The sequence below is a fragment of the Euphorbia lathyris genome, chromosome 2 (genome assembly GCF_963576675.1).
Source record: "Euphorbia lathyris chromosome 2, ddEupLath1.1, whole genome shotgun sequence".
Classification (NCBI taxonomy): Eukaryota; Viridiplantae; Streptophyta; class Magnoliopsida; order Malpighiales; family Euphorbiaceae; genus Euphorbia; species Euphorbia lathyris.
The window spans coordinates 26,428,209-26,443,348 of NC_088911.1; the positions used below are offsets into that span (position 1 = coordinate 26,428,209).

At 31.9% G+C, this 15,140-nt stretch overlaps 1 protein-coding gene and 1 long non-coding RNA gene across 4 annotated transcripts; one reads left to right on the forward strand and one right to left on the reverse strand.

Annotated features, from left to right (window-relative positions):
- The first annotated feature begins 6,568 nt into the window (after window positions 1-6,568).
- LOC136220340 (uncharacterized) lies at window positions 6,569-12,594 on the forward strand. Of its 2 annotated transcripts, none has more exons than XR_010684491.1 (3): window positions 6,569-7,031; window positions 12,267-12,380; window positions 12,483-12,594. It is a non-coding gene; the product is annotated as an uncharacterized lncRNA (long non-coding RNA). The 2 variants fall into 2 exon arrangements; XR_010684490.1 differs by lacking the exon at window positions 6,569-7,031 and adding an exon at window positions 11,990-12,171.
- On the reverse strand, window positions 7,724-14,876 carry LOC136220339 (preprotein translocase subunit SCY2, chloroplastic-like). Of its 2 annotated transcripts, XM_066008149.1 has the most exons (6): window positions 14,602-14,876; window positions 14,409-14,485; window positions 9,252-9,482; window positions 9,053-9,161; window positions 8,237-8,357; window positions 7,724-8,105 (listed from the first exon to the last, which is right to left on the reverse strand). In XM_066008149.1, the coding sequence occupies exons 3-5, from the start codon at window positions 9,287-9,289 to the stop codon at window positions 8,268-8,270; spliced, it is 237 nt and encodes a 78-aa protein (XP_065864221.1). In that variant the 5' UTR covers window positions 9,290-9,482; window positions 14,409-14,485; window positions 14,602-14,876; the 3' UTR covers window positions 7,724-8,105; window positions 8,237-8,267. The 2 variants fall into 2 exon arrangements, with proteins under 2 accessions (XP_065864221.1, XP_065864220.1); XM_066008148.1 differs by having other exon boundaries at window positions 7,724-8,357.
- Between the last annotated feature and the right edge of the window lie 264 nt (window positions 14,877-15,140).

Here is a 15,140-nt window from a genome sequence, read left to right on the forward strand (position 1 = left end):
AACTTCGGGACAAGGGGTGCCTCCTCACAAAGGGGGTCACAGTGACCAGGCCCGGGCGACTGTTTATAAAAAACACAAGTCTCCGCAAAGTCGTAAGACCATGTATGGGGGTTGACGCCTGTCAAGTGCCAGAAGGTCAAGGAAGTTGGTGACCTGATGACAGGGGAGCCGGCGACCGAAGCCCCGGTGAACGGCAGCCGCAACTATAACGGTCCTAAGGTAGCGAAACTCTATAAATTATATATATAAAAAAAAATTGATTTTTATTTTGTTTTTACCTTAACCATATAGCTTCTAATTGCATCTTCTCTATAAATTATATATAAAAAAAATTGATTTTTATTGTCTTTTTTGATCGAGTCAACAATTAATTAAATTTTATTTTTGTTAATTTAAATTTATAAGAAAAAATAATATATGAAAGTTTGTCTAGACTTTAAAATATTGGAGTTGCCCCAACATAAAAACTCCTAATACATATGTGCAACAGTTGCATACCATTAAACTTAGAGCTCGTTTGGTTTGCGGAATAGAGGGGGAATAGAATAGCCTATTCCTAAAGAATAGTTATTCCCACCTTTGGTTGATTTTTTTTTATGGAATAGCTATTCCATGAAATCCCTATTCCTTGATTTCATGGAATAGCTATTTTTCAATTTAGGTTAGGAATAGCCTATTCCTAATATTATATTTTTATAATTTACAAAATTATCCTCCATTAAATCCTCAATCTTCTCTCTAATCACTTTTCCAAATCTTATAAATTTTGGTCAATCCATAATTTATATCATATAAAACGTGAAAAATGGAAAAATGACGAAAACGTTAAAAAATGTAAAAATACGAAAAATATGAAACACGAAAAATGTGAAAATGTTACAAACACGAGAATATGCAAAAAATAAAATACGCGAAAAACATGAAAACGTGAACAAATGCGAAAAACACGAAGACGCAAAAAAAAGCAAACACACGAAAAACACAAAATAGGAATAGCGCGAAAAAGTGACAAAACACGAAATATTAAAAAACGTGAAAAATAAAAACACGAAAATACAAAAAAATACGAAAAATGCTAAAACACAAAAACGTGACAATATGTGAAAAACATGAAAATGCGAAAAACGCAAACAAAACACGAAAACTTTAAAAACAAAAAAATATGAAAAACATGGAAAAACGTGAATAACACGAAAAAGTAACAAAATACGAAAAATACAAAAACGCGAAAAAAAACAAAAAGGGGAAAAACCGAAAATCTAAAACCTGAAAAATCGAAAAAATGCAAAATAAAACACAATAACATGACAAAACGTGAACAAACGGAAAAAACAAGAAAACTTGGGAAACACGGAAAAACATAAAAAAACGTTACAAACGCATTTTTCATGTTTTTAACACTTTTTCATGTTTTCGTGTTTTTCGATTTTTTCACGTTTTTCATTTTTTTTCACATTTTCGTGTTTTCCACTTTTTTCATGTTTTTGTGTTTTTTACGGTTTGCACATTTTTTTTGTGTTTTTTCATATTTTGCGTGTGTGTTTTTTTTTGTGTTAACACGTTTATATGTTTTCGCGTTTTCACCCTTTTCCACTTTTATCTCATTTTTTCTTTTCTTTTTGTTTTTTTACCTCTCTTTTTTCGTGTTTTTACAATTTTTCCGTTTTTATGTTCTTATTGTTTTTTCGTTTTTAAAGTATTTTTCGTGTTTTTTCGTCTTTCGTGTTTTCCATTTTTCTATTTTTTATATATTTTTTAAAATAATATATATTAAATATTTAAACAATTTATAGTAAAAAATTAAAATTTTAAAATAAATAAGAAATTACATTTGAGGATAATATTGTCTTTTTAATAAAAAAATTATCTATTCCATTCTACCTTATTCCATCAACCAAACATAGGAATAGTAATTCCTAAGAATTTCTATTCCATTCTTTGTTATTCTATTCCATTCTTTGTTATTCTATTCCTTTGGAATAACCATTCTATTCCATTCCATTCTATCCCGCGAACCAAACGGCACCTTAGAGTTAAGGTGCAAAAGTATTCATACCATTTTGGGTCAGGAGCAGTTTTATTCCTAACGTCGAAAATGGTACAATTTTACCTCTAACGTTTGTAGCAAAAAGCAATTTTACCTCTAACGTTAATAATTTGGATCAATTTTAGATACTATTATAAAACACATATATTTTTGTTCCTTATTTTGCACCAATTGCATATCAATTCGTTCTAAAAAAAGGATTTCATGTTTTTTGTAATGTAATAATAGAATTGGAGAATAATATTTATAAATTCGGTGAATTTTTTGATTTTTTTTTATCTAATTCGTACAAAAGCCGGTATATTTCTATTATATTTTTATTTTTTTATATCTCAACATATGTTTGTGATTTGTTACTGATAAAATGACGCATGTGTGAAGTGCAGATGACAAGATTGATAACCGAACAGACAGTTTGATAAATTATTATCCAAATTATTAACGTTAGGAATAAAATTGCTCCTGACGCAAAATGTTAAAGGTATTTTATACTTAACCTTTTTTTTTGGGGAAATTTTATACTTAACCTTTAAACTTATAAGAGATACCAAATAAAACTTACCTATTTATTAAATAGATAAAATTTAGTTGTCATAATGTTAGAAATGTAAATTTAAATAATTTTTATGTTATGTTTAAAATTTAATCATAATTTATATAATTCATCTATTAAACTTTTTTTGTTTTTTGAAACAAAGATATAAGATTCATCTATTAAACTTGATCTTCAATATAGATTGTGACTTCATTTGTCAAAGTGTGACAAATAATAATTCAGATTGATTCGCTTGAGGAAAGCAACAATGTAACAGGTATTAGAAGAGTCAACAAAATATAAAATTAAATTAAGTAGTGGAGCTATCGATGACTGTCTATCATCATTATTATTACTAGTAAAAATTATTAATCCAATTTAGTGGGTCATTATTACCCAAATTAAATAAATAAAAAGTCAAACATAACAAATTAACTATAGCTCTATATGTGCGAAAAAAGGGAAACATATTGTGTCATCCAACGTCAGATTAATTAATTAATGTGAAAAAAGAAAAGATAAATAAAACGTGGTGAAGTTTGGTTGGGAATAGAAATTGAAATAAAGTTAGGAATTAAAGTAAATTAGATATTGTTGTTGTTGGAGCAGCAAAGCAAAGAGGTGGGTGGGTCTAAGGTTAATTATTTCAGTTTTATGATCTTTAAACCTATACCATATCCATATGGGCAAAGCTAAAGCTAATTAATTTTCTTTTTGTCATTTATTATGCCAAGTGTTGTCTCGTCATTGGGCCTGCTTTTATCTTCTTTTCATCCTCATAAATCACAAATATGGACTAGGCCCATTCAATATTTTTTAGAAATTCATACATCCAGCCCAACCCAACTATCTTTCTCTTTCTTCTTTTTCTTTTTTAAGAAATCTAAAAGCTAAGGTTGGCAACAGTACGAAGCGGTAACAAAAATTCATTTCCTACTCCGTCCTCAATATCTGCAGAAACAGTTTTGGAGAATTCATTAAATAATTATGGGATTTTTTCATCATGTTTCCTCCCGTGCGGATTCCTACGGATAACGGAGAATCTATATGCCCAATAAAATAACAATATTAATTAAATAAACACACTTAATTTGTAACGTCTGAGTACCTCAATAATTATATTAATGTCCCAAATCATATTGTAATCTTTTTCATTTGTTCGTAAGACATGCAACACACTACTTATCCCAGCTACATCCTTACACTTATTATCAGCAATAAAGACTTTTAGTATTTAACACAAATATAAAAACATAACTTATCTTAAAATATTGAACTCTGTTAAATAACATTTACTACGATTTAAGAGTTTTTTTGATATATTAAATTAATTAAACTTTGAGAGATATTTAAAATTAAGAAGTTTATTCGGAAATTTTTCAGGGATCCTCACGGGATGGATATAATAATCCTCATCCTCATTTAGGTTTTCGGAAAAAATTATTGTCTATCCTCATCTCCAATTTTATGGTTATTTTCTATTTCTATTGATTTAGATACCCACGATTTCCGGATAATTCCAACTCATTACAACCCTACTAAAAGCTTTGTACAAACATAAAAAAAAAACAAGAGAAGGAAGATAAGCTCCGTAGTATTTTGGAGTACGTGCTATTTTAGACAAGAGCGCATTCATTATTATGTACCAAACTGTAAAAAATCACTAGCAACAATCTTTTTCTAGGGTAAATTACACCCACTAGCACTGAATTTTACTAATTTTAATATTATAGTCATTTAACTTCAATTCTTAACGGTACAGTTATTGAATTTTATACTTTTTAATATCAGTGGCCACTCAAATTTAAGTAACTCCTCAAAATGACCGTTAACGACATCAAAATGAAAATGTTTCAAGAATTAAAGTTGTTCAGAACGAACATTTACTATGAAACCACATTTTTTATTTTCTAAAATTACATTTTTTGGAGCTCTCTCTTTAAAAAGTCACTATCTCTCCAAATCAAACAACACCTAAATAATCTCAAAACGAACATTTTCAAGAATTAAAGTTCTTTAGAATATCATTAACTCTTCGAATTTTTTATTTTGAGACCGTTAATGGTCGTTTTGAGACGATGAGTGGTCATTCGATGTTAAAAAATGTAAAATTCAGTGCCTATACCGTTAAGAATTGAAGTTCAGTGACTACAATGCTAAAATGGGTAAAGTTCAGTGGCCATAAGTGTAATTTACCCCATTTTCTAATGTATTCTAGAATTCTACCTATACTTAAAATAAACGAATTGAAATGATTTCTCATCAAAGAAGCATTGTTAAATTGCTACACTTTTATTTTGTTCAAGAAGATTAAGTTTCTATGTTTTTTTTTTCACAGAGAAAAAAAAAAGACGTTTATTTTGTCTAGAAGTGAAAGTAAAAATGATTCTCAATGAGATAGGGGCTGAAACTATCCAGGACCAAGGTGGTTCCCGTGATCGGAGGGGTTCGAATCTCCAGGCCCGTAGATGGGCCTGTGCAAGCAGGTCTACAGCACAAGGCCCCCTAATTTAGAGAGGGCCCAATTTTTTTTTTTTACTTATTATATATAAGTTAGTAGCCCAGCCCAATTGCCCAAGTTAGTAACCATATATACCTTTTTTACTTAAAGAGTTAAAGTTAGAGAAGAAGATAGGGAAAATTACATAGAAATTCATCTTTTAAAAACTATTTACAACTATGTCAAGTCATAGTTTTGGATTATATCAAACTAGTTAAAATCAGTACTTTTAATATATTTAAGAGTTAGAATTTATAAATTAGAAGTCTAGAATATATTTTCTACAGTTTATGGTTTATGAAATGGAGTCTAGAATCTTTAAATTATGATGTAAAATCATAATATATAGAAAATAATGACATATTAAGAATTAAGTTTGGTGATATGACTTAGTTGTAATTTTGTACTTAATTATGATATTAATGTAATTTACCCCTTCATATATAAGTTAGTAGCCCAGCTCAATCTTATATCGAAATGTTATTGTCGATTCATATATAATACTTCGCATTTTTGGTTTATTATTACGTTTTGCACAGGGCTCCCAAAATGTCTAAGACGGGCCTGCGAATCCCCATGCCACCCTATCTATGCCCTGATTCTCATCATTGAATTACTTGTCATTTTATAACATATTAAATGTATTAGATCGGATTGGATTTTATGAAGAGTCAATTTTATAATTTTATTGAGAGTCGTACAAAATATCCAATAAACAGTGAATTGCATATAAAAGATTTGAAGACATATATGCTAGTGTACTTGAAAGAGTTGACATTTTTAGGGCATTGGGATTCACATATGCACCGTCGCTTTCCCTCTCTAATATTTCATCCTATTTCTCTAAATGTTTAGAGCTTTTCAATGCATACCACCAAAAATACCTCAAGTCAACCCACAATTCAGAGAAATTTTATACTAGTAAAAGTAAATATTTCAAACTATCATAAAAAAAATTCTACATGAACAATGCAATGTGACACAGTTTATGATAAATGTCTACATAGCTGACTTTATGTTTTTCAATTCTTCCTGTAATATTAGAGAAATTTCAATGATATTGAAAAAGCATTGTAATTACCCTAAAAATTAGGGTTAAATTGCATTCATCATTGTTATCATAATTCTGTACCTTGACTTCTTAATTAGAACGTCGTTCACCTGAGAACACAACAACCGTCAGAAAATAGACCGGCGACCGGCGAACTCTTTCCGGTGATAAAATCAGTTGATAGACTAAGAGAATATCAAAACTAGAAAGAAGGTACTTTCAATGATTAGAAATGAATTACCTCGATTATGGGAGTACCTCTACTATTTATAGATAACTAAAGTACAGTGCTGATCACATGCTCCTTAAGGAACAAGCACTATTTACACATTAACCATTGGATTTAATCCAATGGTTCATAAAAAATACTGCTCTACTAACAATTTAAACCACTTTTCTAATTTATTTAAGACACTAATTTAAAAAAACCCTGAATTTAAGGAATAGATTAATGAGAGAGAGAATAACTAACTAGAGAGATTAAAGCAACGATGACATCTTCCCTGTTGAAGTCGAATCCTAGAGGATTTGGGTAAAAAATTTGACTCTTAATCTGTTGATCGATTGCATAATCTCCTTAGTTAGACTCAACTGCAAATCTTCCAAAATCTTTTAAGGAAAAGGCTTACTTGAAAATCTGCCAAAATCTTCCACCCATCTGATACTGCAAACTAGTCGTTGAAACTCCTCTGTTTTAATCGAACAGAACCGATCGTCTTCTCGGTTATTCTCTTTTATTGGCTTTCATCTAACTCACCCACGACTTCCGATTCCTGCAAACTGTTATTGGCTTTCATCCTAAAGCAAGATAGAGAGAGAGACGAACACAGCCATGAAAGGAGGAGATAGTTTCTGTTAAATTTCTACAGCTGCAATTTATTTAGTTTCACAACTTCAGGTATGTACAAAATCTTGATTTTGAAATATAATTATTGGCCTTACTATCAATTACCAGCTTTGATTTTGTTTCCTACTATTTTAATTGTTTTCATTCACTCTAATTGATTTCGTTTCTGGGGTTGCTGTTTTGCTGTCATTTTTAGTTGTTTTCATGTACTCTAATTAATTTAGAGTGCATTTGTTAATTAATATTAACAAAGCTGCCAGTAGTAGCTGTTGTAGGAAGTCTAATTAATCTAGAGTGCCTTTGTTAAATGAAATATATAGTTTGAAGGTAGTCGATGAGAGGAATGAAATATATATATATATATATATATATATATATATATATATATATATACCTGCAAAGCTAGTAATGAAAATGTCTCTATAGTTGATGTCCCCAGATTTATGTGAGTGCTATTGATTTGGATTGCAATGAGCATTTCCTTTGTTTAACAACGGTACATTTAACACACCTAATGAAATATTCTTAAAATTTAAGAGGCGAATCGATTTTCGAGACAAGTTCAGGAGCACGGATGTGTATTCAGCCTTTCATTTATTAGATGCTTGGGAGTTTCTTTGATTTTGAAATTCTCATGGGCTGATGAAAGTTTAGTGGTGAGCAGCACAAGGCCATAGTAGTATATTGCATTCCCAAAAAGACAATCCATAAGAGCAAACTTGTTCCGAGTAATTTTGGTGAAACTAGAGTTAAGACTTAACTGAACATCCCCATGTTAGAGTCCTTCCATATTCCAGCAGGAGCTTTATTTTCATTATGTGGTTTTTGAAGCTCAATTTCATGATCAGTAACAAGGACTCCATTGGGTAATGGTTTTCAATTTAGTTTGGATATCAAAATATTCATATATATCAAACTTCTCCATTGTTCTATCACTAAACAACTTAAATTTTACATTATATTTTAGTCCCTCGTTCAACGCTTTGCTACAACTATGTTGTGCTGTTTCACAATCATCTATGACACCTGATCCTCTACAGTAAGGCATAACGCATAAACTGCAACTTCAGATTCTACTCTGCATCGGTAGCAGCAGCAGCAACAGCACAGGCATGGTGTGTATCCCTAATTGCAACAATAATAGATTTTACGACAACTGTAACACTTTCAAGAAATCTACACAAGATAAAACTTTTTAAATATAAGCTTCATAGTGGAAGTAAAGGGTAGGTATTCCATTTATTATTCGGTATCACCTGAGGATGAGCGGCTTCATCAAATCAAATGTTATACTCCATACTGTCTTAGAGCTTTGCTTAAACTTGGCATGACATTGTAAGCCTGATAAGACCTTCTCAGGTCAATAATTGAACCCACCTGGACAAGACAATGTTTTGTTTTAGAATAAAATAAGCAAATTAACACTGAAAGACAAATCAAAACTGTAGATAATTGTTCCATCACAAAACTGACATTAAACAACATTCAACCATAATTTTATACTCCTTCCCATTTCTTCTTCTTATCTTGCTCTCGTTATCCATAATCACTGAGCAAGAATCACCAATAAGCCCCAGAAGTCTCCAATTCAAAAAAATATTTGATATAATATGTACACTAACCAGCTTTGTATGCAAAAATAGGCTATAACTAGAAATCAATGCATGGAAGTTATAAGGGTAAGGTCCACAAGTTGAAGAATTCATTTCAGAAAACCTAAAGAACCCAAAGGAAACAGAAAAGCTCATAGGAAAAAGAGATTCCATGTGTATGGCAATACCATGGGACAAATAACAAAACAACAACCTCCTGCTTTGTACTCTATCACTCAATTAATGCAATCAATTAATACTTGGTTTCTGTATTACCAACAATTAAGTACTTTATCATTACATTTATCATGACATTTATCATGATGGAGAACATTAAGTACTTTCTTTTTTCTTTTCTGGAATGATTTTACTTCAGCAAGAATCCTCCAAAAGATACAGTAATATAATAATAATGAATATTCTAGATACTGAAGAAACATAAATGCAGGAACAATACAAAGTATTCAAGCAAATACTCACAATAATCAAAACTGAAGTGAACCCAATAGCAAATCCTTTGTTGATATGGCGCAGGTAGTGATCAAGTATATGGTCGATGTAGTTGCCAGAATACTCAACAATAAGCCGCCTGCAAGATTCCTCCCCCACACCGAAATGTAGCAGTAAGCTTAATGGTACTGATAACACTTAATATAAACAAGTCCGCATGCGAACTTACCACAGAAACGGGTCGATGCCTGGATCTTTGTGAGGCATTGAATAGTAGCTTTCCCAGGTTTTATGTTTGGTATCCTGGCACCCATCTTGTTTTCTCTAAAATGTGGAGGGCTTCATCTTTTCTGTTTTTCAAACATAAGTACCTTGGGGATTCGGGTGTTAGAGGGTAAATGAAATATGGGAGAGAGCATAGAGCAATCAACCACCTCCACCCTAGGCTTGGCATAATAATCTGCACAAGTAGTAAAAACAAAACATAAGACAATTCGAAGACATGAATAAATGGGATAAAATGCATCCATAGTAATTGAAGTTTATCCTCTCTATTTCATAAAATTCACTAAATCTTATTTTCTTTCCATATATTTGATTTCAACCAAGTCAAAATACCTTTCTTGCCTGTAAAATATATTCTGGAAATTGCTTATGAATACTTTTCATTCCATCTGATATGCCATTAATTGTATGAATCTTTTTGGAGTTGAAATAGATAATGAATAGACTAATTTTTTTTTATAAAAGGCTATCTGTATGCATGTATGCGTGAATGCCTTCCTTTAACACTACAATATTAGCTTTCTTTATTTAATAATTTGCAACTTCGAGCTCTCATTTTCCTTTATAAGTTAATTTGTATTTGTGGAATAACAACTTTTGTATTTAATTGAATGTGTTTTTGCATCGGATAAACAGTATCCACCACTCCTACAAATCAGAACTCGTTTTTTCTCGTTCAACCTCCACTGTTTCGACTTCAGCTTCAGCTTCAGCCATGTGTTTGTTTTAATTGAATGGAAATCATATCAGAGAAAATGATTTTGCTCCAAGAAGATAATAGTAAGACATTTATCCCAGATGTTGAAGATGCTATCAAACCAAAAATCGATCAACAGTTCGATTCATTAGACGTTGTGTACAAATTTTACAATGACTATGCACGTAACGCTGGATTTAGCGTCAGAAAAGGCAAGGAAAACAAGAAAAAGAACATAGTTACTTGGAAACAATATGTATGTTTCAAAGAAGGGGAAACTAATGAGACATGGAGAAACAACAATGAAATTGAAGAAAGAGATCGTAAGAATATTCGAACAGGGTGCAATGCGAAATTAAGCGTAAGTCGTGATGGAAGTTCTTATGTTGTGAAGACTTTCATAGAGGAACACAATCATCCACCTACGACACCAAGCAGAGTTCACATATTATCATCACATCGTAAAATTACAGAAGCTAAAAAGAATCTTATACAAGACCTGAAAAAGGTGGACATTCCATTATACCAACAATTTGGATTATTTGAAACACAAGCTGGTGGACATGAAAATGTCGGTTGCATTGAAAGGGATTTAAGGAATGCGGTCCGAGATGAGAGAGAAAAAGTAAAGGGACATGATGTAGAAATTTTGTATGAGCACTTCAAAGCTGAACAAGAGAAGGATCCCAATTTCTTTTTTGAATTTGACACTGATGAAGATCAAAGACTTGTTAGATGTTTCTGGGTCGATTCAATTGCAAGAAGAGCATATTCAAATTTTGGTGATGTGGTTGTATTTGATACGACATACAACACCAATCGTTACAAGATGATTTTTGCTCCTTTTGTAGGCGTGAACCACCACGGGCAGACAACGGGTTTTGGGTGTGCATTTCTAAGTGACGAGACTTTTGATTCATTTGTATGGTTGTTGAACACATGGCTTAAGGCAATGCCTAATAGTCCCCCATATGTTATTATCACCGACCAAGATCAAGCAATGACAAAGGCAATTTCTCAAGTTTTGCCAACCACATTTCATAGGTATTGCATATGGCATATTTTAAAGAAATTTCCCGAGAAAACTAGTGTTGTTTTTATGAAAAACTACTATGAGTTCTTTAAGAAGTGCATATGGGATTCAGAGTGTGAAGAACAATTTGATAAGAGATGGTTTCAAGAATTGGAAAGAAGTGAACAAACAGATAATGAATGGTTGGAAAAAATGTACGAGTTGCGGAAAAAGTGGATTCCTGCATATGTCAAGAAGTATTTTTCAGCAGGGATGTCGAGCAGTCAAAGGGTTGAATCTGAACATGCGTTCTTTAAGCGTTACTGCAGTAAAGAAAACAGTTTGATGGATTTTATCACACGTTTTAATAGGGCACTTGCTCATCAGAGGCATGAAGAATTGCTTCAAGACCATAAAGATTTGAATGAGACACCTGTTTTAAAACTAGGGATGCCAATGGAGATCCAAATGGCTAGTTTGTATACTAAAAAATATTTTGGGTATTTTTCAAGTTCAGCTTCATGATAGTAACGGCTATCTTGTTGAAGTTGTAATCGAGGATGATGTTTGTGGTGTTCACACGACGAAAAGGGTGCCCGATAACAACCTCAGAATGCGAACACTTGTACATGATAAAGTGTCAAACATAGTGACTTGCAGTTGTAGAATGTTTGAGTTTGAAGGTATTCCTTGTAGACATATTTTGGCTTTTTTACGAGTGAAACAGATTATGAATTTACCAAAAGAGTATATTTTGAGAAGATGGACAAGGTTTTCAAGGGTTCATAAAGAAACATGTCAAGGTCAGGATGGTGGAGATAGTTCATTGATATTAAGACATAACAGTATGTTCAAACTTGCTTCGAACTTAATTGATGAGGCTGCTACTTCAATTGAATGTACTGAGATGGTAAAAAAATCATTCGAAGGGTTATTGGAGCAAATTAAGGAATTAAAAATTTCTACTAGACAATCTTCTGCAGAAAGTTTCGTAGCTGGAACTTCATAAGAAAATCGTTATCTGGAACCTTTTCAAGTAAAGACTAAAGGAAGTGGAAAACGACTAATCTCATGGAGAGATAGGAAGGGAAAAGTTAGACATTGCTCTATATGTCAAAGTACTAAACATAATAAAAAATCATGCACTTCAGTTAGGTGCGTATGTATTACCTTTTTATTATATATGTTGTTTATTTATACTTTTTTTATTATGTTTGGTAAGCTTACTCGATTTATACTATGTTTGCTAGGTCAAACGTTGTAGAAGCTGAAGTGGATAATTCATTGCTAAGTCAAACGTTGTAGAAGCTGAAGTGGACAATTCATTCGCTGAACATAATCATTTGATTAATGAACTATAATTAGTAAGTTGTTCTATTTATATGACTTGTATTCAATTTATCAAATCTTTGTCTTATTATGGTGGTGTTTCGAATTCATATATATTTTTTTATTTTATTTTGCAGTTGCGCATACATGGATCTGTAATTTTTAACGAAGATGAAGCTGTTAGCAGATACCAAAATTGTTACTGTTTTTTTTAGTATATGACCATTTTTTAATTGAACAGATGATGAAAAGGACTGACTATGATAAATTTTTTATAATAATGTAAAAATACTAAATTTTATATCTCTGATTTTATTTCTCAAGGAATGAGAAAAAAGCTAGCTCTATGTCTGCATTCAATATTATCATCAGTCATTCATTCTCCGGATAAGATTTCAATTTCATATATGGACAAAGCCGGTTAAAGTTATTGTACTTTTATACTTTCTCACTCACTTTATAAGAGCGCACTCGCTAGCATTACCAAATTAATATATTTCTCATATCCATATAACTCTCACTTTTCTCATTTGCAGTAAATGCAATCTTGACATATGCAGGAACCGGTTAACCGGTTAACTGAAACGGAAATGGAAACGATACTGGGAAACGTAATTTCTAAAAAACATAGGAAACAGAAACGTGGGGGAAACGTGTATATATTAAAAATATAGGGGCATATTTATAAATATTAAAAATATAATAATATATTAAATAAAAATAAGATTGAATAACAAGATGAAGAAAGTCCAAACTCAATCAAGATTCAAGAGACAAAGATTATAGGAAAAAGAAATATGGATAAGTTCTTTAAGTTGAAGGATACAAGAAAGTAATTATCTCTCATATAGAAAGTTTGAATTTTCATAATCATAGATTGAATAGGAACCGGAAAATAGAAAGTTTGAATTTCCAAAATTTTGATCGAAATAGGTAGGAAAAACCGTTTAAAAAATGAGAGATGCGTTTTATATTATTGGTAATTATGGAAACGTGCCCGAAAACGTTTTGTATCAGCTTCCGAGAATTTCCGTTTCCCACATCTGCCGTAAACGGGGAAACGCTTGTCATGGAGAGTTTCCGTGCATTATATGATCTTACTGTTTGTGAGATATATGAGTTTGTTTGTTTGGTTTTATATCAGTAGGTTTGTGAGATGAAAAAGAATTGATTATGTAATTGGTGTTGGCAAATTATTCTTTTTGCTCTGAATTCTTTCAATGATGGAATAGAAATTTTGCCTAATTTTTCATTCTTAACTAGAAATTTCACAACGCTTGGTAAAATAAAATAACACTTGCAGTTAACGTCAAAGGCAACTAGTATTTTTGTACCAAGTTTAAGAATTAACTTTTTAAGCACATAAAGAGTAAACATAAATAAAAGTTACTTTCACCAAATAGTAAATGGTTGGTTATTAGATCCGAATTTTCAATTGTTGGAGTTTATGCAAATTGTTTTTCTGTTGGCATACTTACTCCTATGATGGCATAGTTCAACAATCTAGAAAAAAAACTTAGGATTCAGATCTTCCATACTACGGTGCACAAGACTTTTCAACGCGCCTTCAGTCCATCTTAATTGTTAAAAAAGCATCCTCATCAAACAAAGAATACACCATGAACTTTTTAATGATTTCTTACTTGATCCTCCTCATCTTTACTTAATTAATCCCCCCCATCTTCAAGAGAAGCTGTACCCGCCAATGTCTATGCCATTTACTGGTGTGGGTTCAGATTCATGATATATATCCATAGGGTATATGTCCATGGCGGTGGGTAAATTAATCAACCTCAATCTTCCTGTTATAATCTGTAATCATATTAGGCGGATTGGATGCCCTCAGTAAATCATGTTAATCATTGTGTTTTGTTTTTCAGATGGAAAACATGGTGTACTTTCTAGCTGAGTTGGGTATAATCCGGAAGATATAACAGGAAGATTGAGGTTGGGTGTAAAATTGGACCTCCAAACTATCAGTTTTGTATTCGTCACTATATGATGTGTCGTTCTATGTGAAAGTAAAGAATTGAATGTAGAAAAGAAAAAAAAAAAGTAGGTACCAGAATTCCATTGGTGAAACGAAGGAAGACAGTCTGTTGAATAGCATAAGCAGCAAGAGGTAAGTCCCCAAGTTGGCCTATAAATAACTGAGTAATTACTATAAAACCAAATTCTGAAACTCTAGCCACCATTCCTGGAAACGCAACCCTCCAAATTTCATTACAACACTCAAGAAAGCTTCTAATTACTTACCATCCATGAAAAACCTCTCATCTGAAGAGATGTATGCGATTTTTAATAGAAAAGCTCAGACCGTGAGAACTTGCAAAGAGTGATTAATTCTCCGTTCTCCTCCTTCAGCTTTATCATTATCTTGATCGGTCTCATCTCTATCTCTCTTCCGAAATTCTTCAGAAATTGAAATCAGAATGCAAGCATCCCCAACTGTTCAATTAACTTGTCTCTTTTATTTCGCGGAAACAAATGGGTGTGCCTCTTTGTGTTCTCCATTCTATCACTGCGTCTATCTCGATTTCTCTCTTATCTCTCTCTCTTCCTTTATTTTAGTTATTCTCTCTCTCATTAATCTATTCCTTAAATTCAGGGTTTTTTTAAATTAGTGTCTTAAATAAATTAGAAAAGTGGTTTAAATTGTTAGTAGAGCAGTATTTTTTATGAACCATTGGATATGTGTAAATAGGGCTTGCTCCTTAATGAGCATGTGATCAGCACTGAACTAAAGTAACATATCGGACATGTGACAGTTATGATAGGTCTGTGGAACCTATCGT

Coding starts and splice junctions, on each gene's coding strand:
- LOC136220339 (XM_066008149.1), bottom strand. CDS start 9,289: ATGCCTCACAAAGATCCAGGCATCGACCCGTTTCTGTG. Junction 9,162..9,251: donor GGCATCGACCCGTTTCTGTG/GTAAGTTCGCAT, acceptor GGAATCTTGCAG/GCGGCTTATTGTTGAGTATT. Junction 8,358..9,052: donor TCACTTCAGTTTTGATTATT/GTGAGTATTTGC, acceptor TGTCTTGTCCAG/GTGGGTTCAATTATTGACCT.